Raw genomic sequence first — 23,168 nt, 5'->3', positions numbered from 1 at the left:
AAAAATACTTAGTGTTTTTTAATCAAATGGAGTGGAAGGAACAAAGGGGCTCCATCCCCAAAGTTGGTCTATTTATGGTGTCACAGTGAGAGCAGTGCACTCTTTGCTGTGAGATAACTATCATTCACTAACACTTGGAAATCCGTGTAGTTACAGCCTTATAAATACTGTAATTAATGAAGTCTGAATGATCTGGGTGTGTGTGTGTGTATCTCGGATGTTGCTGCAGGCCAGCAGGGCGACTAGCAGATGTCAGAGCGCATCGATAAGTTCCCAGCGTGTTGTTGCAGCGTCATTCTGTTTGAATGAAGTTCAGTCCGAGAACTAGCAACTCTTCATACGCGCCCCAGTGGACCGAAACAGGAAAAATAGCGAGTTGAGGATATTAAAGGTTTCTAAATATGCCGGTGTTTACAGGTAAAGTACTTTTAATACAGCATGATTATCACCAAGGAGAAAATACTTTAAAAACGGGAACCCTTACACGTGTTTTTAGTTTTAAATTACATTAGCATGTTAGCTTAGCTGTGTGTAGCATGATTTGCATTTAGCCTACAACCGTTAGCATGCTATCTTGACAGCATCTTGTTCTTAGACTAGTGGTAGAGTTATTTCAGAAGACACTTTTTTGAAACAGGGAAGCGCACAGAATTGTTACACCACTGTATCCGGCTTGCTGTTTGTTAACGTTATTTACTGAGTACGTGAAAAAGCTGTCCAAGCTAACTGAGCTACTGCTGCTGTCAGCTAGCTTAGTTACCCAGTTAGCAGGTAATAAGTAAGGTGAGTTAACTAATTATGTAAAGCTACTGATTCTCACCGCAATGTCACCACTTTAATTGTGGTTTTACTCGCTGAAGACATTTCCCTATAAAATTTTTTAGCAGAATTGGGAGCACTTGTGCCTTTTACTATAAAGGATAGCATTGCTAACAAAGCTAGCTAAATCATAGTGTACAGTTATACGTCTTTACTCCAACTGCGTCTTGTTGAAGACATGCGATCACTCAGTTTGTTTTCTTTGTGTCAGTGATCTTATACTGATTTCTATAATCGCCAATGAGCGCCTTTATTACGGTTCATAGACATTCAGACTGCTGCATATTTGTTGGCTCCCACTTTGTGTTTATTCACCGACAGTCAGCTTGACTAACCGGGTGCCTTATTCCTTGGAGCACTACCCTGATGCTAAGGAGGTGCTGTGTCATGTCACGGTTTCCCAAACCAGGAAAGGCTAATATGTTGACACTGAGTGCTTCTGTTTCTTTCAGTAAATGTGAAATGGGGCAAAGAGAAGTTTGATGCAGTAGAGCTCAACACTGAGGAACCACCCATGGTGTTCAAGGCGCAGCTCTTTGCCCTGACAGGAGTTCAGCCAGACAGACAGAAGGTCATGGTGAAGGGAGGCACTCTCAAGGTACTAATATAAACATCCAAAATCTAGAAAAGGAGATCCTCAGAGAACCACACCAGCGCATATAGTTCCTTTAATTTAAACATGCTTAGTTTCGGTTCAGTTTCAAGGTTGTGCTATGGCTCTTACAAAAATGAAAGGGACTTTTTGATTAATTATAGGATTGGTTTTGTCTTTTCATTTGTTTTGAAACAAATAAGGTAAAGTTAAAGGTAAGATGAGTAAACCTTATCCATTTAAAGGTTGCTAATCAATGTTTTATCTGAATTCTAGGATGACGAGTGGGGAAATATTAAGCTGAAAAATGTGAGTACCGCATATACCAAGTGGTTCTTTATGGGAGCTTCATCACAAAATTTTCACATAAATTACTGAAATGAATATTTCTCTGCTTTTTGAAGGGAATGACCCTGCTGATGATGGGCTCAGCAGATGCCCTACCCGAGGAGCCTGCAGTCCGACCCATGTTTGTAGAGGACATGACTGAGGAGCAGCTGGCCTCAGCGGTGAGTAATCCTGAAAATTACCACTGTGGGGTGAACAAATATAACAATTACAGCTTTTAGTGTGGATGTGACTGATTGAATTGGGCTTTCATGTACTGAGTATAAAGTATAAAATGGTAAACTAAATGTGCAGAATCATTTAGTTGCTAAAAACTTTTTTTTTGTGTGTGGCTCAGCGAGACATTTGCAAGCTAGGTGTTTTGGTGTAGTAATGAATTTATAATTTATTTATTGAAGAGAAAATATGCAGCAGACTCAAAATACAGTATGAATTACAAACTTCCACATGATAAATACTGGATAAATGTCTTTAAAATGGAAATGGGCAAACAAAAGACCCGCTTTCTCATTATGAGTTTGTTCATCTGTGGATCCTTGGTCCCTCTCATCAGGGATGTGAGCAGACTTGGCGAGGAAGAGACAGGAGGAGAGAGAAGTTGGTGGAAGAAACAGCCATTTTACAAAAAAAAAAAAAAAAAAAAAGAGAGAGAGAGATGCATCCTCTGGAGCCCCATTTTTAAGGAGATTTTATTCAAATCTCATGTTTGGCACAACTGCATCATAGTGCAACTGTAGTTTACACTTTCAGATGTAGCAGTGTTCTTTATATTTGTTTATGTTTAGGGCTTCTTTGAATTATATTTACTTATTTATTTAGTACTTCCAAAAAAGGATACACTTGTGTGTCTTTTATTAAAGCTCCTCCAGCAACATGAAGTACTGAGATTGATGTCTGGGTCACAGGCAGGAGGGAAGAACAAATTAAAGAAATGAGCAAAGCCTCTTTAGTGGTTCATAGAGTTTGACGTGTGAACTTATTACCGTTTCTGAAATTGGACGCACCAAAAGAATTGTAAGGACAGAGTTCGACAAACTTGAGCTTTTAAAAAAAGACAGTTTATGTATCTAGAACAGATCAGATGACCATACTTGATAAAGAAGAAGTGGACTCAATGTGATGTGTTGATTCTGTATTGTCCCTTCTGCACAGTCCCAGATCTACAATGAAACTAAATTTATGTATCCCTTACCTACACGTAGTGTTATACCTTGAGATGAACCTATGCCACTGTGGATGTTGTCATTGTCAGATGGAGCTGCCTTGTGGACTGACGAACTTGGGCAACACCTGCTACATGAACGCCACAGTGCAGTGTCTACGCTCTGTGCCAGAGCTCAAAACTGCACTCAGGAGGTCATTTTTACTGCTATTACTGTTTGTCGGTGACGTGTTCAGATGATTACGAATAATTTCACCACCACTGGTTTTTGTTGCCGTTCACATCACATCACTCTCCCGCTACAGGTATTCAGGTGCTCTGCGATCTTCAGGGGCAAATGCACCATCTCAGTACATCACAGCAGGTGTGAAGCATGCCAAAAAATAGACATATTAATGTCGTGAATTTACTGATACAAATAAAATGGTTTCTTTGTTTTTTAGCCCTTCGTGATTTATATGAGACTATGGATAAAACCTCGTCCAGCCTCCCTCCCATTATTTTGCTGCAGTTCCTCCATATGGCCTTTCCACAGTTTGCTGAGAAGGGGGATCAGGGGCAGTACCTCCAGCAGGTGAAAAACTCTGTGTTGTTAAATTTGATTAGCCATGTGACGTGTCTTTAACTCAGTCTCATAATGGCAGCAAATTCATGACATTTATTGTGCTTTGTTGTTTATTCAGGATGCCAATGAATGTTGGCTGCAGATGATGAGAGTGCTTCAGCAAAAGCTGGAGCCACTAGAACCAGAGACTACCATGGAGGTAATGCTTAAAAACCCCACCAAATCTGTTATTTTGTAATCTAATTATGGCTGTCTCATAAATTCATGAGAAAATTTTGTTATTTTTAATCTTCAGACTGAATCTGAGGGTGGAGCTGCCTCTGCCTCTGCAAAGAAGAACTTCATCGACCAGTATTTTGGTGTAGAATTTGAAACTAGGTATCCTTCTGATGTCTTTGTCAATCAAATCTTTGTGCACTTTAATACTTGATAGATATATAGTTTCACTTTAAAAGACTGCACTGTTCTTTCATAGTTGTTGGTAATGAGATAAAATCCAGAGGTGAAACATTAATGAGCCGGGCTTCTTCTTAACTCTACTATTCAGCATGAAATGCACAGAGTCTGAGGAGGAGGAACCAATCAAGGGCAAGGAAAGCCAGCTCCAGCTCAGTTGCTTCATCAACCAAGAAGTGAAATACCTGGCAACAGGACTAAGGCTGGTAAGTATCATGAAAAGGCTGAGGTCTGACAGACAGTTTATTGAACCCGCAAAGGAAATTACTGTGTTACAACAGCATGAAAACAATAGAACACAATACGATAAAAGCAATGTTGTAAAAGTATTAAAAAGTAGTACCACAAGCTGACAGTGAAGGGCTTATAATGTGAGGTAGTGCAAAATATTTATATACAAAATTGATTTAACAAAACAAAAACATGAAGTTATGCTGAGATGGGTGGGGGCTGAGCCTCCCTCCATTTCTCTATGGAAGTCGCTCATCATTGATGTTATGACTCTGATCAGGTTGGGACATTATATTGATGGGAGCTCCCGAATATTGGGGACAAATGGAAGAAACCACTGGAAGCACTGGGAGTAACCTGTAAACTGGATCCTAATGGACAATAATTATGGACATAATGTTATAATACTCTAGTGCTGTGCAGTGTTGTTATTTTGGATGTGAACCAGTCTTGTATTTGTTGTGGAAAAAAGTTAAATAAAAGTTGGGAAAAGTGAAAAACAAAACAAAAAATGAAGTTAAAGAAAAATAAGACCAACTGCAGATGTCATTAATAAATATGTAAATATAAGAAACTGCAGCAGGAAACTATAGTATAGAAATCTGTGTTGAAAAATGTGATTTCTTGCATGCTGACACGTGTGTTTACCTGCCCAGAACAGGAATTGTTATACGGTCTTGTAGAGAATAGTAGGAATGATTTCCTGAAGTGGTCTTTATGGTAGCGGGGTTGAATCAGTCCAAATGGGAATGAGCTCTGCTGCCTCTGTAGTGGGGAGCTGGTATGGTGGGTTGTCCATGGTGGACAGCAGTTTGTCATTGACCTCCCGTCCCTCACTGACTCAGACACCTGCACATTCTGACCAGCAATGGTTCGAGCCTTGTGAATTAGTTGTTGATCGTGGGGGCATCTCTGGCACTGATGCTGTCCCCCAGCAAAGTACACAACAGCAAAGTAAATAACACTCACTACCACAGGATGGTAGAAGATCTCCAGCATTTTGCTACACACACTAAAGAACCTGAGTTTCCTCAGAAAGTAGCATCTGCTCACCCCCTTTCGCACAGCATCACTTTTGGTCCTTAAGTCTAGTCTGCCATTCAAGTGAACACCCTAGTGCCTGTAGTGGTCCACTGTTTCAGCCTCCTCACACATGATGGTAATGGGCTTAGTCACGGTTCTTTTTTTCACATTGGAAATCAACCAGCATCTCTTTTGTCTTGCTCATGTCCACAAAGAGGTGATATCTACCAGACCACTCCATAAAACTCCTCAACAGCTCCCTTTACTCCCACTCCTGGCCACCCTTAATACACCCAACCCCTGCAGTGTCATTAGAGGACCTCTGCAGGGGGCAGGACTCACAGTTATGCTTCTAGCAGATGCTAATCCACTCCAGCTGTTTGGGCCAGGACACCTGTCAATCAGCATGGGCTACAACATGGATGAGTTGGTCCAATCGTACTTCATCAGAAGGAAAAACCGCACAAACTTGGAAGATTTGTGCAAAATGAAATGGCTTGCAGTGGACAGGTGCAAGGATACTGGTGGTTACACGCTCGTGTAGTAAAGAGGATATGTTCTATCACAAGACATGATAAGACAGCTGATCAAGTTGTTTTTTGTTTTTTTTTTAAATTCTAATTTTTCTGCCCCAACAGAGACTGCAAGAAGAAATCACAAAAATGTCTCCGACCCTGAACAGAAATGCGCTGTATATAAAATCCGTAAGTCCTCTTTTCGCTGTTATATTCCTTTTTGTCATTTGAAACTGCCAGCTGTATGTAGGACTTGAGTATGACATTTATTTCGGTTTTCTTTCCTCCTTTTAGTCAAAACTTAGCCGCCTGCCTGCTTACTTGACTGTTCAGATGGTCAGGTTTTTCTACAAAGAGAAGGAGTCTGTCAATGCAAAAGTTCTAAAGGTTTGTCTTCAGCTGCAGTTCTTTCTAACAGTGCTCACAGTAGCTGAGGATCTAAAGAGTCTCAAAATTTGTGTATATTTTTTTAGGATGTCAAGTTCCCGCTCATGTTGGATGTTTATGAGCTGTGCACTGCGGAGCTTCAGGAAAAGATGCTACCAATCAGGTCAAAGTTTAAGGAGGTCGAGGACAAGAAGCTAGAGAAACAGCAGCAAAAGGTAAAGCAGATCAGCTCGCCGTGACATTTACACATATTTAGGAGTAGATGAACTCCTATTTAAAGCATAAACTCTATTTGATTTTCTTTTCTAGTTGATAAAGAAGGCAGAAGCAGCAAAAGAAGTGAAATATGAGCCTTTCTCGTTCTCAGAGGGTATGTACCTGTGACAGTAGTGCAGGAAACGTTGTTACATGAGTAGAAAAAATACATTTACAATATAAGTTAAAGAAATCAGGTGTTGGAAGTAGATGGAAAAAAATGTAAATGCATTACAAATTCACCTGCCTTACCAGACAAAGTCTCGAGTCATCACCCCTGTTTCCAAGGAGCCAGGCTGAGCAGCAGTTCTCCAGGCTTTCTGAAGGTCTTTTATCTTGGGACATTGGCTGCTTTTTCACTCAATTTACACATAGAAAGAAGGACATTCAGTACAGGACTTTTACTTTTATTTATTTTACTTTTTTTGTAAGACTGACTTATGAATCATTCGAGCATAAAAAAGGTGCCTAACTCATGTGATGAACTAGTATTGTCTACACATAACAGACAACTAAGCAAAGTTCAATTGAATCTACAAAAAATGCCAAAGATAACATTTTGACAGGTATAAAATAGTATTTTTGCACCAACAGGGTGTCCTTTAAAAAACCAAAAATTAGGAAACTGGACAAATGGATGACAAACATGGCAAACTTCAAAACACGATCTATCGTCTGGAAAGGGTCTGATAGCTTTGTCGCTATGGCGGTGAAAAATACAGTGCAACACTATCAGTAGGGCTGGGTATCGTCACTGATTTCTATAACTGACTCGATCTGATCTCCTCTTCCATTCGATTCAATTTTGACTCAGACAGAAATATTATAATAATGATCATTAATCAGTACATATCTATATTTTTATATCTCTATAGGCTATAAATAGAAAGCTGACACTTCTGAGACTTCATCAGAGATGTGAGCATCAAGCAGATGCCTTTGTGTCAAAGTAACTGAGGATAAAACGCAAAAAAACATGAAGACAATTTTCCTGGCCTGGTTTTTATAGCAGATAACCTTAAAAATATTCTGCAGTAGATCAAAAACTGAAGAAAACCATCAATCAACATATGAACATTACCTGATGCTGCTGAAGTGAAGCAGAGCAAAGTTACAGAGGTTTTATTAGAGGCACTGCTAAGCATTTTGCAATTTGGCAAAATTTGTAAAAGTTCACATTTCTTCTGTATTGAACAGCAGAAATTAGGCTCTCTTGTCAGAGGTCTTTTTTTTTTTTTTCTTTTTTTTTTTTTTTTTTAAAGGCAAAAAACAGCAGGCGAAAATACTGTACACAATGGTGAACTGGTATATAATAAGCAAGCAAATAATGCAGAAAACAGATTGTTTTTATGGTAAACTGGTCTTTCTGAGAGAAAGAACTGTACAGGAAGTGTGGCTTTTTTTTATTTTTTAAATTAATTTATTTTTATTGCGGTGGAAGCAAAATAGCAAAAGTAAGAGGGAATTCATGACAATGTTTTCTAAACGTGAAGTGTAGTTTTGATCTTCTTGCTGCTGGTTCAGTGAATTTTGGTCTGAGAGCAACGAAACCTGCAGCTTCAGAATCTGTGAGACGTCGGCTTTCAACACCCGTGATATCGGCATACGTGCCATCGGGGTGGAGCCGTGCTCTGTGTTTACATCTTTTTGCGGACACCATTTACCTGCTCTTTAATCGTTTGCTGTTTTAGCTGTTTGGCGGTTGTTGAAATGGTTTCGTGAGCTATAACCTGAGATTCTGGCTTTTCTGGCAAAATACATTTATTTTTAAAAATGGATTTCATGAGTCTATTTCATTATTCAAACTAAAATCTATTTGAATCAGGGAAATCAATTAGTTTTAAACCCACCCCTAACTATCAGTCATAGATCGCCCTCCCCAGAGTCCAGACCTCAACATTATTGAAGCAGTGTAGAATCATTTTGACAGAGAATCGAACAAAAGACAGCCAAGATCCAAAGAAGAGGTGTAAATGTCCTTCAAGAAACCTGGAAAACTATCCCTAAAGACTCTTTAAAGAAATTACAATAGAGCTCCAAAGACAGTTCAGGCTGTCTAAGAATAAAAGTGGTCATACCAAATATTTCAAGCTTGTTTGAATGGTACAAACTCTGTTTTTCCACGTTTAAATAAATTGCTGGACCTGTCTTTCATTTTCCTGTCAAAACAAACGTCTTTGTCATGAAATCTTTGGAGTGAAATTTGAGTATGCTTTTTTTTTTTTTTTTCTCTGTGTGGATATTTGTCTTTCGATCACGAGTCAGAATTAAAGGTACGGCATGTTTTCTTCTTGTAGACCTTGGTTCCAACAACAGTGGCTACTACGACCTGCAGGCTGTGCTGACGCACCAAGGCCGCTCAAGCTCCTCAGGCCACTATGTGGGATGGGTCCAAAGGAAAGAAGGTAATCGCATTTGTGTGACAGTAATCGGCACGCACCTGACATCGATCAGTCCCAGTTTATACTGTGCAAGCGCTTCATGTGTCGTGTCTTCTGGTGTCGTTCTGACAGATGAGTGGGTCAAGTTTGACGATGACAAGGTGAGTGTGGTGTCTCCAGAGGATATCCTGCGACTGTCAGGTGGCGGAGACTGGCATATAGCGTATGTTCTACTGTACGGCCCCCGGCGGCTGGACATACTTGAAGAGGAACAATAGCTGTGGCAGACTTCTCAGAAGACAAAGACAACATCCAATATACACACAAATTGCCATTTCAAAGCACTGTCTGCATAGATGTGCAATAAAACTGGTGTCTTTAAAGATTTGAATACCTTAATTTTTTTGTTTTCTTTTGTAACCAACACAGATGCTTGTAAACAAATTCTGTCAAATGGTGTTAAATATTCAACCACAGTGGGCTTTGAAAATGGAGAGATGATGAGAGGCAATCTCTGGACTGGATCCTCAAGAGGTTTTTGAGTCTAGCGCTGCAGTTTCATTAAATGTTTTATACACATTGTATATTTTTTAAAGCCTTTGATGAGGTGCTCATGTCATTAAAGCAAAATGTTTCTCTCTAGTCATTTAATCTTGTACAGAAATGCCTAGCCAAGCTGTTGTCCTCGACATTCTGGCTTGTATCGTCTCTGACGTATTACAAAACACTGTAAAGACTTGCCCTTGTTCACCTGTTGGCCCCCTCGGGGTAATCTGGGTTCAATCTCAGGTCTTTTAAGTGCTTGGCTCACATCATCTCCTGTAATTGTTCTGAAATGTATTGACAGATGAGGTTCTTTCTGCCAAATCTTCACTAATGCTCTTTTCAGGGAAGTGTGTGGGGAAACGGTTCAGAACATGTTGCCCTTGTGGTGAACTGTGTGCGGTTTAATAAAGGCTTGAGATTCAACCGTGATGGTTTGCTCGATAAGCTTTTGAACGTCGTTCTTGCTGATGCGGATCTCAGACTTTAATCTATACCTTTACAAAAAGAAAAAAAAATGCTGTGCTTCACCTTGTTTCTCCGTGCAGCTTTCCCGATCGCCCTGCCACAGTCTGTAAGGCCTGAACGTCAACTCTCTGTAATAACTTAATTGACTGAACTCGTTTCATAGGTGGTGAAAATAAAGTGTTACACCAAAATGAGATTGTTGTGTATCAAAACAAACGTGCTACCAAACTTTTTACAAGGCAAAAACATTTATTGAAATCTCTACAGTGGGGAAAACCAATATCTGACATATAAAAACTAGTTTCCAACATTTTTGTATGAAAAAAGTGGAACAATGTTATGGAAATACAGATTTTAAGCCTCACTGAGGCCGTCTGCAATCTGGGAGAAACCTGTGGCGTTCAGAGCTGCGACCAGGTTCTCCACAGTAGCTTGTGTTCCCTCTCTGTCCTGCCAGGCCACCAGCAGCAGTTTGGCCTGCATGTCGACGTCTTCGCTGTCCGTTTCGATTTCTCGCAACTCTGCCGCCTTCATCTCAAAATGAGAAGCGAGGTTCTTCCACTGAGCGCCCAGTTTGGCTGCTACGTCATCCATCTGCTGGTTCGTCACAAGTTTGCTCTGAATGCTTGGACCTTGAAGAAAATGGAATAGGAAGGATATAAATAGCTCTCTGCTCCAGGCTTGGAACTGCGCTAACACAAACTCAATTCATTGTGAGAAGTGGGAGCTTGTAAAATACAGAGGTCAAGTTGTGTTAAAGACATTAAGATGGAAATATGTGTGAAGTTGGAACTGAGGGTCATGCTTTCATCATCTTAAATTAAGCGTATGAAAGAGGGAAAGCAAACATACTGATAGTTAAATTGAATATGCAATGTTATTAAGGGGAAAGGTACAGAAGCAAATTCTGTTTCAGTCCAATATTTTGCATTTTAGCTCATTGATATCACTTTCATATAGTAGTACAAGTTAAATCAGTAACACCTGCTCTTTCTGGTACAGTCATGTCCATAGATACTTGGACAATGACACAATTTTTGTAATTTCACTCTCTTAACAAACCACAGTGGGTTTAAAGTCAATCAAAATGTGATTGAAGTATAGAGTTTCAGCTACAATTCAAGAGGTTTAACAGCTATTTTTATGAATGATCCCCCATTTGCTCCTTCCCTTTCGTCGAGGCTCAAAATTAAATCAGACAAACTAACAATTTTAAATTTACTGTTTTTAATACCTGGATCTCAAACAGACATCACTAATTGCTACAATTTATTTTGCCTCTTCATCCTAATGATGGCTTCTTTCACTTGCATTGAAAAATCTTTGGCTCTTACATTAAGGCTTTCAGTGATCAGCTTCCAGGGAACGGGCCGCTCCAGTTACATCTGAGCCTCTATTCCATTAACTACAGTGGATGGAATATTTTTGTCTTCTACTTCAATCACATCTTGATTGTTTGATTTAGAACACTGACCTCACTGAAATCCAACAATCGACCACAGGTTAGCGTAACATATGAAGCGTGTAGTTGCTCGAGAATGAGAAATAATGAGAATTAAAATCTACTGAGAAGTCAAACAGTCACATCCGGGACAAATTAAAACAATTCTCCACCAGGTGAAATTGTCAGGAGATTTATGACAACACGTTCAATAAATAAAAGAAATGCAATAAAAAAGCATGAAATCATGTGATAGCATTGGCCATGTCACTGATATTGGGATAATGGTGACAGGAAGTCCCCAACCAATAGGACTATTTCCTCCATGATCATGATCACTAAGATCCTGATCATCACCTCCTAACATCACACTACTGGTTTGCAACATGTGTGCCAAAGTGATTCTTTCTCATTCATTTTGTGCATGCAAAAATTTACCAACATCGAGAAACCTCATGCTGGGTGATATCATTCTTCATGGGAACCCAATGTAACCTAAGACTTTATTAACCCAATGACAGAATTTGTGTCTAAATACACACAAACACTCAATTTATAATCATGACAATCAAGGTGTAGCGATTCCTGTGTAACAACAAAGGTGACCTTGACCTTAAGCACAGCTGAAGACACATTAGTTGATCTTTAAATGTAAGTCTGATTAAATTCTAAATAATACTGTAGGAGGAGTAGTGATTCTTGTGAACCTCACCATGACATAAGCTCACTGGTCCTTCGTTTGGATGATCTAATAATAATAATAGTTTCCTTGTCTAAGTGCTGACACACACAAACATATGTGAAGTCAGAAACATCTAGAGTGAAATACAGAACATGTGATGACTTACTGTCATTGCTGTCTTTGAGCAGATTGTCTCCATTATCATCGTCATCCTCTTCTCCTGTCTTTATTTCTTCAGATGGGATGTCCTTCTTCATGAACGGAGAAAAAAAGAAAGAAAAAGGATGGGTTCATGGACTTATGGAAACTCACAGTTTGTTTTTGCTTTTTTTTAATAAAATAAAATCCTTACTGGTAGCTCTTTGGCCAACTTGCTGACCATGCTGTCGAGGTAGTCTGCCAGGCTCTTAAACTTCTGGTTTGTTGGCTGAAAGAAGTGTGGACTTCTCCTGGACAGCAGTCTCAAAGCCCGCCAGCCATAGTTTGCATTTCGCACAACCCTACAAGGAGTTACAGGATTAGACATAAAAGACATCAGGAAAATAGTAAATATATGTAAAGTAAATAAAAGAAATACAATTACAAATAAGTCTCAGGTAGGAGATCGAATAGTGGATTTTCCCCCTCCATGGTTAAGATTTTTGTAAAAGCCATCTTACTTGTACTCCTCCTCGACCATGTTGGCTGGGTCGGCCTGTTCAATAGCTTCTGCGAAGAATTCATCCAATGACGGCATGAACTCTCTGAAAGAAAGGCCGCAGTTGTAAAATAACAAATGTAGGGTGTATATACAAAAAGCCGAACGTGAACTCATTTCAGGACTTTTCTAACCTGCTGTCTGACTTGCAGGCCTCCATGTTGTCATGATTGAGGTTCCACAGCCGGGTCAACTCATCACTAGCAAACAAGAGAAGAGCTTGAATGACCAAAATTTACAGTTTCACTAAATTTCCAACAATACTTCAGCAGGATGGACACCAATACAGAGGGAAATCTGAGACCAACAAAAAAACCAAACCACACTTCACACCACTCCACCAGCCCACCCCCAGATTCAAGCACATACTTTCCCATAAAAATCTTCCGGTCTGGCCCTTTTCCAAGGAAGTCTTCTGGAGCTTGTCTTTTCCTTGTGGGTCTTTTGGGCTTGTCATCTACTGTTCTGTTAAAGAGGCAAACAAGTGGGACCACCTGTTACTTTGGCATGCTATCCAGCATTCCATGCTGCTGTAAAAACTGACTAAACCCTAAATCAAATAAAATGATTATCTGGAACGGCTACTTCAAAACATTACACTGCTGTACCTCTCTTTCACAAAGCTCGGACATCCTTCGTTTTTCCAGGCATTCCAGTTCTCCTCTGTGTTAAGGATGTGCTGTCAGAGATAATGAACATTTATAGTGGGACCAGTGTATAGAGAACAAAAGACTTGACAAGCTGTGAGCGCGTAAACAAAAGCTTCATTTAATCATACTGGTATTCCCAAAGCATGGCTTACCTCAACCATGGCAGCAAACTTGTCACCATCAGGAGGAATCTCCCTCAGCAGCTGCAAGAGCAGAGCGCAGATTAAAGGGGATTTATAACAGAAAGTCATGATTCACCACTGTTTTTTTTTTTTTTTTTTTTTTTTTACATAGTAGGTAGGTGAGCACAAAATATGAGAAAGGACCATTTCTGTTTTTTTTCCTTCACAGAACAGAAAATTAGGATTTACAGCTTGTTGTGACATCCACTTAGATTGAGCCTATTAGGGTTTCCCTAGTGTTTTCATATACATCATATATTGTAACAGTGGTGCATGCATATTAAACGTGGCCAAAGTTTAAATATTAACTTCACACCAGTAATTCTTGCGAGCAAAAAGCACAAGGCTTCAGTGGGGCCAAATGACAACAGTTGCCTCAAGGTGCTTTATATTGTAAGGCACTGAGCCGACAATAACACAGAAAACCCCAACAATCACCAACTGTATGAGCAAGTACTTGGCAACAGTGGGAAGGAAAAACTCCTTTTTAACAGGAAGAAACCTCCAGCAGAACCAGGCTGCCACTCTTTAGGGGTGGGGGAATGAAGACAGGACAAAACACACTGTGGAAATGCAGAGTAGTGTATAAACACAGAGGTGCTTTTATAGCACTAGGTAAGTGAAAAAGAAACAGTGCATCATCGGAAGCCTAGGCCTATTTCCGCATAACTAAAAGAGGATTCAGGGTCACCTGATCCAGCCCCCAAAATCAAAAAGGAAAATTAAGTCTAATCAAGGCAGAGAGGGATAAAAACAAGAACACTGGCTTAAAAAGAGGCCAGCCTACAGGAAACTGAAATGGTTTGTTGCAGACAGCGGACCAAATAGTAGAAAAAAAAATGCATTTGGGAATGAACACAGGAGCAACACTTTAAATTCCAAATGAACAGCTGCAGTTTCCCAGAGTCATCTCCTCTCAAGAATGAAAACAAGTCAGATATGAGGAAATCATGCCAAATGTTCTGCTGCTGGCTGCAAGAGCAAACTGAAGACCCAGTGCGTTGGTTTCATTTCTGAATGACAATGCCCCCAAAACAATGTGGCTAATGTTTACAATATCTGGGATCACATTCTTGCAGGCAAAACTGGGTGGACTCGGCTGTCACCTTTCATGCTTGAGTGCAAACTCCCTTTGTTTTTGTTCTACCCGCTGTGATAAAAACCCCCAAACCAAAACAAAACTAAATGTCAGTTGTGAAATGAACGTGCCGTGCCTCTTTTGCCTGTCCCACACAGGGATTTTAGCTCACAAACTGAGCTAAAATCCCAAGAATATATAAACAACATACAACAAACAATCTGGGAGGTATTCAAATTAAAAACCACACACACGTTTAAATGTGCTATCCACCTCTGATTCATGAAGCTCCACACAGATTAGTACCAGTGTCAGACACATAAACACAACTGCACATACAGACAAGCCCACACATGAACATAGACACACACAGGGTTATTTGTTTGTTTGATTAAATACTTATCTGAAAATGAACTTGATATTTGTTAAAATAAAAATGAAATAATTTGCTTGTTTTCTCCTAAACTTACAACACGAATAATTTAATTCAGTTTAATTCAATTTTATTTCAATAGCGCCAAATAACAACAACAATCACCTGAAGGTGCTTTACTTTGTAAGGTAAAGACCCTACAATAATTCAGAGAAAACTCCGAACAATCAGACGAGCCGATATAAGCGAGTGCTTGATGACAGCGGGAAGGAAAAACTCCCTTTTAACAGGAAGAAACCTCCAGGAGAACCAGGCTCAATGAGGAGCAGCCACCTGTTGCAACCAGTTAATACTGTGACATTTTGGTACCTATATAGCATACTGTTGCACAAACCTCAGGGTGGTTTGTTGGGTGACATTTTTTTTCTCCACTAAAATTTAAATTCCTTCTATAGAGAGTTTGGCTATTTTATTTCTTATAGATTTACATTTGTGTGTGTCAGCATAACTTAGGACTCACCTGATAGACCAGTTTAGTTGTCTCTTCAATCCATGCAGCCTGGTCATCATTCAGAACACAGCTGGAACTGCAAGAGGAGAAAAATATTAAAAACAATACAAATAAGACTTCAGAATAACCAATACTTTATCAGCACGAGGTCAGCACTGAGACACTGCTCACCTTTTGAACTTGACCTGACCCTTCAGGTACTGGAAGAGGATGAGGTACTGCAGCAGTATGTGCCGCCTGAAGTTGCTGTCGCTGAGCTGCAAGTCCATCAGCTGGAGATAAAGACGAAAGAAACAAAGTGAGGTAATGTGCAACTCCGATCTTTACAAATATTTAATGGAGATCAGCGACATGTAGATAAATACAACAAACTCAGAAACGTAAAGCAAATGACACAGCATGAGCAAAACAAGCAGTAAATGCCATGGATATGGAGCCTGCAGTGCAGCAGTGAGGGAACAAACGTTGTCAGAGCGCCACACGTTGTTAGCCATTTCAACATTTGTTTGCGTGTCTATGTTTTATCCTACGTGTGTTTGACAAGTGAAGATATGACTAATGTTACTCAAACTTACAATAACTCACTGTCTTACTCCAAAGGCAACAAAAGCTTATCAACAAGTGTAAATGTTTGATGATAGTTTTGTTCAGAGGCAAACAGCTGGCAGCCGTTACCGTTTTCCTTCTCCTACCCAGTGCTCTGTTTTGGTCCAGAACTTTGAGGTTTACAAACTAAGTCCCTGCTTAACAACACACAACTTTGGCAGTGTGGACTAGCACATTATGTTGCAAGAGGACTTGTGAGTGAGGCAGACTTCCAAATATAAGAGAGTGAGTGTGAGCTGCAGGGCATGCGGTCGGGGGCCGATACAGATGCTCAGACACGCATAAAACACTTGAGGCAAAGACAAAGAGCAAACACTAGTTTGCAGATGTGTGTAGTCTGTAGATGTGTTAAATCTCTTAACCCTCTAACATCAAGTATATTGCATTTGATTAATACCTTGATGAATAGTGTACCTTGTTTTTGACTGTTTTAAGATTAACAAACAAATGTATTGAATAAAAATTGTTTAAAAAAATGTGAATTTTTTGGGAATTATTTTGTGGTTCAGGCTTTAATGGGTTAAATTAGTGTAGCATGGAAATTTAAAAAGAAGTCTTCTCACCTTCTCACTTGTGAGGAACTTGGCAAAGTAAACATGTTCTCCACTTGATGCTCTCAGCTCCTCCAGCTTCCTCTTAGAGGCCTGCATGTCATCCAGCTTATAGCTTTTGAATACTGCTAGAGTCTCATCTGAGTACTGCGTAAGACAAAAGAGTGATCGTTGACTTTTAATCATCTACTTGGATACTTGCCATCTTAAAAATGAGGAGGAAAGGCATCTGCAGTAAGGTGCATTACCTTAAGGAATGTCATCCATGAGAATTTATCGTAACACTGCACTGGATTTCTGAAGTAGTCCTGCAGTGTCCAGAACTTTCTGTACAGGTTGTAGTCGATTGGAATGGAGCTGCAATAACAATTAAACCAGATAAAGGGCCGATCAAAATGTTTACTTCAACAAATAAACAAAAGAAACAAACCTTGTGATTTATTCTTGAGAAAGCCTTTAACTTACCTCGGTGCAGGGCCATCATCCTCCCCCATTTCTCCTTCCTCCACTTCCATACCATCCTCCTTTTCTTCTGTGTGCTATAAACACAGTAACACATTTAACATTCACAGTTTTTGATTACTTCTAAAGTGCTCAGAGTCAGAATCAGATCTTTACCTTCTGGCCGAGAGTGCTTTCTTGTTCATTTTTGTTGAACACTGTTATATTGTCTAGATTAAACTGGCTCTGGAGATTTAGGCCTGGAAAGCAAACAAAATAAAAAGAACAATCACTCGATCAGAGAAGCTGTGAATGCGGTTGACAGAGTGCCATGAATGATTGCAAACCTCATCTTCAAAAGGCTTGTGTTGGTTTATTTATTTATAATGATAAAATACTGCTGTTCTTACCTGATTTTTCAGACAGAGGGAAGAGACGTGCCAGAAAGAGCTGGATTCGCCCGCAGAAAACTGTGTTCTGAGATTTGGACAGCCTCCTTAAGAGATCTACACAGACAGGAAAATACATTGCTCTGCATTTTAAAGATAAAAAGCTTCATATGTCACAAAATGATGAGATAAGCTCTTTACCATTGCACATCCTCAATAAATAATTCTTCCCTGCAGTGTAAAAGGAGTTCTGTGAGAAAAACAGAGCACAGCTTTGGTAAACATGTGATCAACGCAGGGCAAATTTGTGAGGGGCTTTACTCAACAGCTGGAATTTATTTACAGATTTCCAGGTGGAGACGTTCTCTTCGACAAAAGAGAAGATTTTGTCACACAGGTCCAAAGGAAGACAGTCCAGCACGTCTCCCAGCAGGACGAAAGGGGTCGTAGCAGAACAGATACCTGCAGTGGAACACAAGTCTTTTAAGTTTCTTCATACATGACACATTGTCTCTAAGACTTACAGAAGATTACCCGAGCAGTCTGCTTGCAAAATGATCACCTCAGTAGATGTGCAAAAGGGATTTCTCACACATATATGTCCAAAAAGGATTTTCTTTGGCTATAAAAGTATGGTATCAATTGGGACGCACACATATATCAGCCACATGCTACTATGTGCTCATTTTGAGTGATGTATGCTATGAGACTAATGGGAAATAACTTGGCATTCACAAGGCAGTGGCTGATGTTTATATCCTGTGTCACAGATTTTTGCACTGGCTGAATGTTCAAAGATAGAGAACTAAAGAGCTAAAAGACTAATCCAAAAGTGTTTTTGTTTTTATTTATGGTACAGTTTTGTTCCCTGGCACAAAAGGAATAAACTATTCATTTTTTTTTAAATCCTAAAAATCAGTGTATCACCCGGATCTACTTATGAGACCTCTAGTTGAGTAACATACCTTCTGTAACGCCATCAATGCTCAGGTAAATGAGAGCTAGGTAGTCATCACACCTCGCCTTCTGCTCAACCTGGAAACATTTGAAGATATCGTTTGAGGATTTTGAGGGTAATTTCATTTTTTTAAAGCGAACAAACGCGTACTAGAAACAAACAAACAAAAAGCATTTCTTACAATCAGATCACCAAGAACTCCCCTCAGAGCCTGATCGAGGGTTGTCTTCTTTTCCGCCTCACTGTAACGTGAGAAAAACAAGCGATCAGTAAGGTTGCATACCTTCCTCCATTATTATAGGTTATAATAGCCAACAGAAATGATTACAATACAATAAGTAATTACATTACATTACAATAAGTTAGCAAGAACTAACAACTTCACTTACTTGCCGGGGATCTGGTTAAAAATACTGATCAAAGGTTTGATGCTTTTTCCAGTCAAAGCCTGGACGGCAGACGCCTGAGATTGTGTGAAGATAGAAGAAGAAAACATTTACGAAACAAACGGCATCGTTGGTTAGCATCTGCGTTAGCTTAGCTTCATCTGTTACCTGCTATAGTAACAACATGCGACATGCTACATTAACAAACCCAGGCTAGGATTTCAACTGTGATCTAAAATATATGACTGCACATATATTTATAAGTTGCTGAGGTTCTGTGTTTTCTTACCGTAAATTTGTCTTTAGCGTCGACAAAATTAAATGAAGACGGCGACATCGTCTCTTTTTGGCAACCGGAAGTGCTGATAAAGTTGTTCCGGTTTCTTTGAGCGTGGGGAAAAGGTCGAGATAAATGAATTACAGTCAAGGTGCCATGTAAAAATTTATGTCTCCAGCGCACTTTCCATCATTAAAAACAATTGCAGTCGTATCATACAAATTATTATGGTAATGGTGTAATTTTAAAATATTTTCCTCACAGTACATCATATTTGCCTAGTTGGTAAACTAACACTTTTTAGTGTGCATAAGAGTCATAATAACAAGGACTTAAGAAATAATGGAGGTCCAGGAGCCTTTGGAGAACATAACCAGATGAAGATAACATAGGCTGTTCACACGAATCTCATGCATACACTGAGTATGTAAAAAGTTCTCCTTTGTCCTTTCAAACTTTCATTTATTTGTCTCCTCTGATTTGATTTTTTTTCTACATTTTCGATTATTTTTTTTCACATTTGAACTTTTCTGTGCTATGAAGAAAACTGAAAACATACAAGGTGGTTTACCCTCTACATCCTTGAAAGCAAAGGGTAGCAATATGTGTCAGTACTGGCCACTACAAAAAGGCCTAGTAACCATGAAAGACTATCTATTGAAGTTCATGCACATATGCTAAAGTGGGCATGAAGATGTGATGGGGAGATATGTGACTTTCTTAAATGTCATATCAAAACCAAAACGTATGAAAGAAATAATTGAATATCTCTTGCTGAATGCAAAATTCCAGATGAAATAGAAAACTTACCTTGTAATATACACTTTATCTGTTTCTTCATGAATGTAGTCTGAGCAAAAGGACGAAAAGGTAGATTCCTACTAAAAGTGGCACAATGCAGGTTAGTCCAGAAGGTGGCAGTGTTTCATACCATTTAGTCCCACGTTGCAGTTAAAAGCAGGGGGTGTCAAACTCTGTTTAGTTAATGGACCACATATAAGGCAATTTGATCTCAAATGGGCCAGAGCAGTAAAACAATTGCATAACAATGCACCTTTAATTCAAGTAAGCAAAAGTTCCGATTTGTTAGACCATCTATTTAGAAAACATGTTGAATCAGTTGGATAACAATAAAATAAGTTCAGATTCAACAGTATGTCTTATTGCATGTGCGTTACAGATCACAGTGGGTCTAGAAATGCATAAAACCATCAGATGAAGAGATTTGAGGTCTAAAGTACAATATTATTTTTCTCCGTATGACTCAAATAAATTTGTCAAGAACAACAAACAAGCTTTATACTTTATGCTTTTATATGTGCATGAAAATAATAAAATAATAATAAAATAAAAATAATAAAATAATAAAAACGTCAATGAAGTTTTTAAACTTTGTAAATCCATTTAAATTTCTAAATCGGACCCTTTAAAAGATCATTTTCCATTTGCATACACGGACCATAAGGTGCATGTGTATATGTGTGTGCTCTTAGCCTATATGTTTGACATTCACTCTCTCCTGGTCAAAGTCCCTTTAGTGTTTTTTCCCCCTAATTTCTATACCTGAAGTATAGAGGTGGTACTGAAATTAAAATTCTATTGTAAGACGTCCTGCGTAGTTAGAGTTCAGGTCAGGGACAGGCCAGTGTGTTCAGGTTTGGCATTCAGTGTTACTGAGTACCTAACGGAGGTCACTGCAGTCATGCTGATGTGTTTTGTGCATGTGTGTCTTTGTGAAGGAACATTTCCGTGTGTTGTGGCCATACAATTGACATTGCAACTACTGGGCTGCGGGACTTGAATCCGTTGATATGATCTACTGTTCAAAAGGTCACACAGAACAGTGAGCTGTTATGTCAGTCATTAATGATCCAGTCTGTCATTGTTTTATTCATAGATTGAAGCTGCTTTAAGTATTACTTTGTGGCGTAAAATACAAGACAGATTTTATTCTGTATTTACATAAATCATAAAGAAAAATAAGCATCCGGTTAATGCATGTGTATCTAATGTAATGTGTTTGTGCATTAAAAGATGATATAATAGAGCAGGGGTGGGCAATATTAATAGCCACCCCTGTTTTAGAGTTATAGCATGCCCCTGCACCTTGGGCATTCAGCGAGCGTTTGGTGCATTTCTTCTGCCTTCATTTCGTTCATTTCAAGTTGCATGAACACTGTGTCCTGTGTTGATCTCTCGTCTTAAATGCCTATTTACATGCCAAAGACTCTAAACTTGTGGAGTTCTGTAGATGCGGGACCAGCCACTCCCTTTGACAAAACCCTGTTGTTATGATGTCTGTTAACTGGTTCTACGATTGTTGTGCTGATGTTTGGAAAAAACACTCAAAAGCTGTGAAAATGTAGGCCAGCAGTGTCATGTAGAAAGAGCTGAGGGATCATTTAAACACTGCGTAGTCGTACTGGTCATGAAAAGGGGAAGTGAGAAGTGTGCTGCTCTGCAGTTTTCATTGGCACCTTGTTTCTCACACAGGCTTCTGTGCACAGTTCCCCAGATATCTAACTGCAACCCCTTTCCACTCCCTCTCACAGCAACACCCACTTTCTGACACAGCTGTGTTTTTTTTTTGAATGTTTGCCAAAAAAGCAGAAAGCACTGGTAAGAAATTTTTCGCTTGAAGATTAGAATCCGGCAACCTAATCTACAAGCTTCACAAACTGACCAGCACTTAGTTAGTTAGTGACAAGAAAGCTTGTGAACACTTGAATTTGTAGGATTTTGCACTGACTGGTTTCTAAATGTTGCCTGATCTTTGTGAAAGTTACTTTAAAAGACACACTCAGACTAAACTAATAACCTATAAACACTTTTACATTTATTGGTAATAGTAATGGACCAGTTCTTATATAGTGTTTTTCTACTCTACTTGAGCACTCAAAGTGCATATTTCATGTCTGTATTGCAAGTGAAGGGCATCACATTGAAATTGTTAGAAGGGATTTTATAAAATGATGGTTTTCTCTGGGTGCTTTTGGGCTGAATATTCATTTTGCACTCTGAAATCAGTTTAAACCAGGTCAGACATTCTGTCTCTGTTATTTATTTTGTCTAGATAAATATAATTAGAGGTCTGCTGAATGCTCACCAATGCCAAGAATAATCGGGGCAACATGGGAGCCAAATAATTTGCAGAACACTTTCAGACAGAAATGCCTGAGGGGCAACAAAAAGAGCTTTGTCTGTGTTGTTGGGGACAAACTTCAAAACAAGAGGCTAAACACAATGCTCTGACCCCCGAGGTTAAGCACACAAAGGAAGGAGATTTTTGACTAGCTGTGGTCATGTGACTAGCCTCTGCGATTTGACCATAAAAAAGAAAAATGTGAAGAAGTGCCATCATGTCATACAAAGGAGACAAACCCATCAAGGGAGTTTTCCACTGATGCACGATACAAGCTTCACGAAAAATGAACGTGGTTGCTCTCGTATACATTATGTAGAAGAATAGTATTAACTACTCTTTATAGTGAGGAGGGCCATCGACCACATACTGAATACAGATAAATATTTTTATCTGATTGTTCTGGTATTTGCATTTAAATTTAATGAAATACAATTACTTTTGCAGGCTCTGCAGCTTGTGACGCCAGCATTTGAGTTTATTGAAATCATGCATTATGCTGCATTAAGCATGTTGTCTTGTAATCATCATGGCAGTGATTTTCCATCATGGCTTTCACCTGCCAAGTGCTTTACCGCTTCGCATGGCATTGTAAAATGATTTGGGACAGGGACACTTTGTTAATGATCATCCAACACGGAGCGAGAAACGAGGGGATGTGCATCCAAACGCAGCAGTCATCCAGACTGGTGTTTAAGCTTACAATAATTCACGCATATATTTATACAACCTTGGCTGACTGCCCCCACATTACGGGGTTCCTGTTGGGAAACATTCACCTGTGGGGTTTAAAGTCATATGATGGTTATTCAATGATTAGCCCAAGGTGTGGGGACCACCAAATATCTACGAGCCATAAAAAATGGGATGTGAGAGGGGCGCGTGCACAGATGGAGAAAGGACATTCTTATGACACAGGCAAAACAGGAAATCTCCATTATGGCCACATGTTATCTAATCAAGCTGCGAGGAATTTTAACGTGCTTGTATGCGCAATTAACTGATCCACATCCTTGTGTTGTTTCACGGGTGCAACGGGATGATTTTGGGATTGTTGCC

At 39.4% G+C, this 23,168-nt stretch overlaps 2 protein-coding genes across 2 annotated transcripts; one reads left to right on the top strand and one right to left on the bottom strand.

Annotated features, from left to right (window-relative positions):
• Nucleotides 1–262: 262 nt before the first annotated feature.
• usp14 (ubiquitin specific peptidase 14 (tRNA-guanine transglycosylase)) lies at nucleotides 263–9,709 on the top strand. The gene is made up of 16 exons (XM_084913000.1): nucleotides 263–417; nucleotides 1,272–1,417; nucleotides 1,688–1,720; nucleotides 1,816–1,920; nucleotides 3,012–3,115; nucleotides 3,227–3,285; nucleotides 3,365–3,495; nucleotides 3,605–3,685; nucleotides 3,782–3,864; nucleotides 4,034–4,148; nucleotides 5,835–5,900; nucleotides 6,006–6,098; nucleotides 6,185–6,313; nucleotides 6,408–6,468; nucleotides 8,651–8,758; nucleotides 8,867–9,709. The coding sequence occupies exons 1-16, from the start codon at nucleotides 402–404 to the stop codon at nucleotides 9,010–9,012; spliced, it is 1,476 nt and encodes a 491-aa protein (XP_084769126.1). The 5' UTR covers nucleotides 263–401; the 3' UTR covers nucleotides 9,013–9,709.
• A 265-nt stretch (nucleotides 9,710–9,974) lies between these two features.
• Nucleotides 9,975–19,061, bottom strand: thoc1 (THO complex 1). The gene is made up of 21 exons (XM_084912999.1): nucleotides 18,980–19,061; nucleotides 18,694–18,767; nucleotides 18,486–18,546; nucleotides 18,312–18,381; nucleotides 17,690–17,808; nucleotides 17,548–17,596; nucleotides 17,368–17,463; nucleotides 17,135–17,217; nucleotides 16,982–17,055; nucleotides 16,765–16,873; nucleotides 16,529–16,663; nucleotides 15,531–15,631; nucleotides 15,369–15,435; nucleotides 13,368–13,418; nucleotides 13,174–13,244; nucleotides 12,935–13,030; nucleotides 12,700–12,765; nucleotides 12,528–12,611; nucleotides 12,221–12,368; nucleotides 12,035–12,119; nucleotides 9,975–10,377 (listed from the first exon to the last, which is right to left on the bottom strand). The coding sequence occupies exons 1-21, from the start codon at nucleotides 19,025–19,027 to the stop codon at nucleotides 10,100–10,102; spliced, it is 1,965 nt and encodes a 654-aa protein (XP_084769125.1). The 5' UTR covers nucleotides 19,028–19,061; the 3' UTR covers nucleotides 9,975–10,099.
• Nucleotides 19,062–23,168: the final 4,107 nt, after the last annotated feature.

This window comes from Perissodus microlepis, chromosome 18 (genome assembly GCF_051167445.1).
Source record: "Perissodus microlepis isolate ML-2025 ecotype Zambia chromosome 18, ASM5116744v1, whole genome shotgun sequence".
In the NCBI taxonomy this organism is placed as follows: Eukaryota; Metazoa; Chordata; class Actinopteri; order Cichliformes; family Cichlidae; genus Perissodus; species Perissodus microlepis.
This window is presented reverse-complemented; position numbering and strand designations above follow the sequence as displayed.

Coding starts and splice junctions, on each gene's coding strand:
- thoc1 (XM_084912999.1), bottom strand. CDS start 19,027: ATGTCGCCGTCTTCATTTAATTTTGTCGACGCTAAAGACAAATTTACG. Junction 17,464..17,547: donor TTTATTGAGGATGTGCAATG/GTAAAGAGCTTA, acceptor CTGTCTGTGTAG/ATCTCTTAAGGAGGCTGTCC. Junction 13,245..13,367: donor AGTTTGCTGCCATGGTTGAG/GTAAGCCATGCT, acceptor TATCTCTGACAG/CACATCCTTAACACAGAGGA.
- usp14 (XM_084913000.1), top strand. Junction 1,418..1,687: donor TGAAGGGAGGCACTCTCAAG/GTACTAATATAA, acceptor TCTGAATTCTAG/GATGACGAGTGGGGAAATAT. Junction 6,099..6,184: donor TCAATGCAAAAGTTCTAAAG/GTTTGTCTTCAG, acceptor ATATTTTTTTAG/GATGTCAAGTTCCCGCTCAT.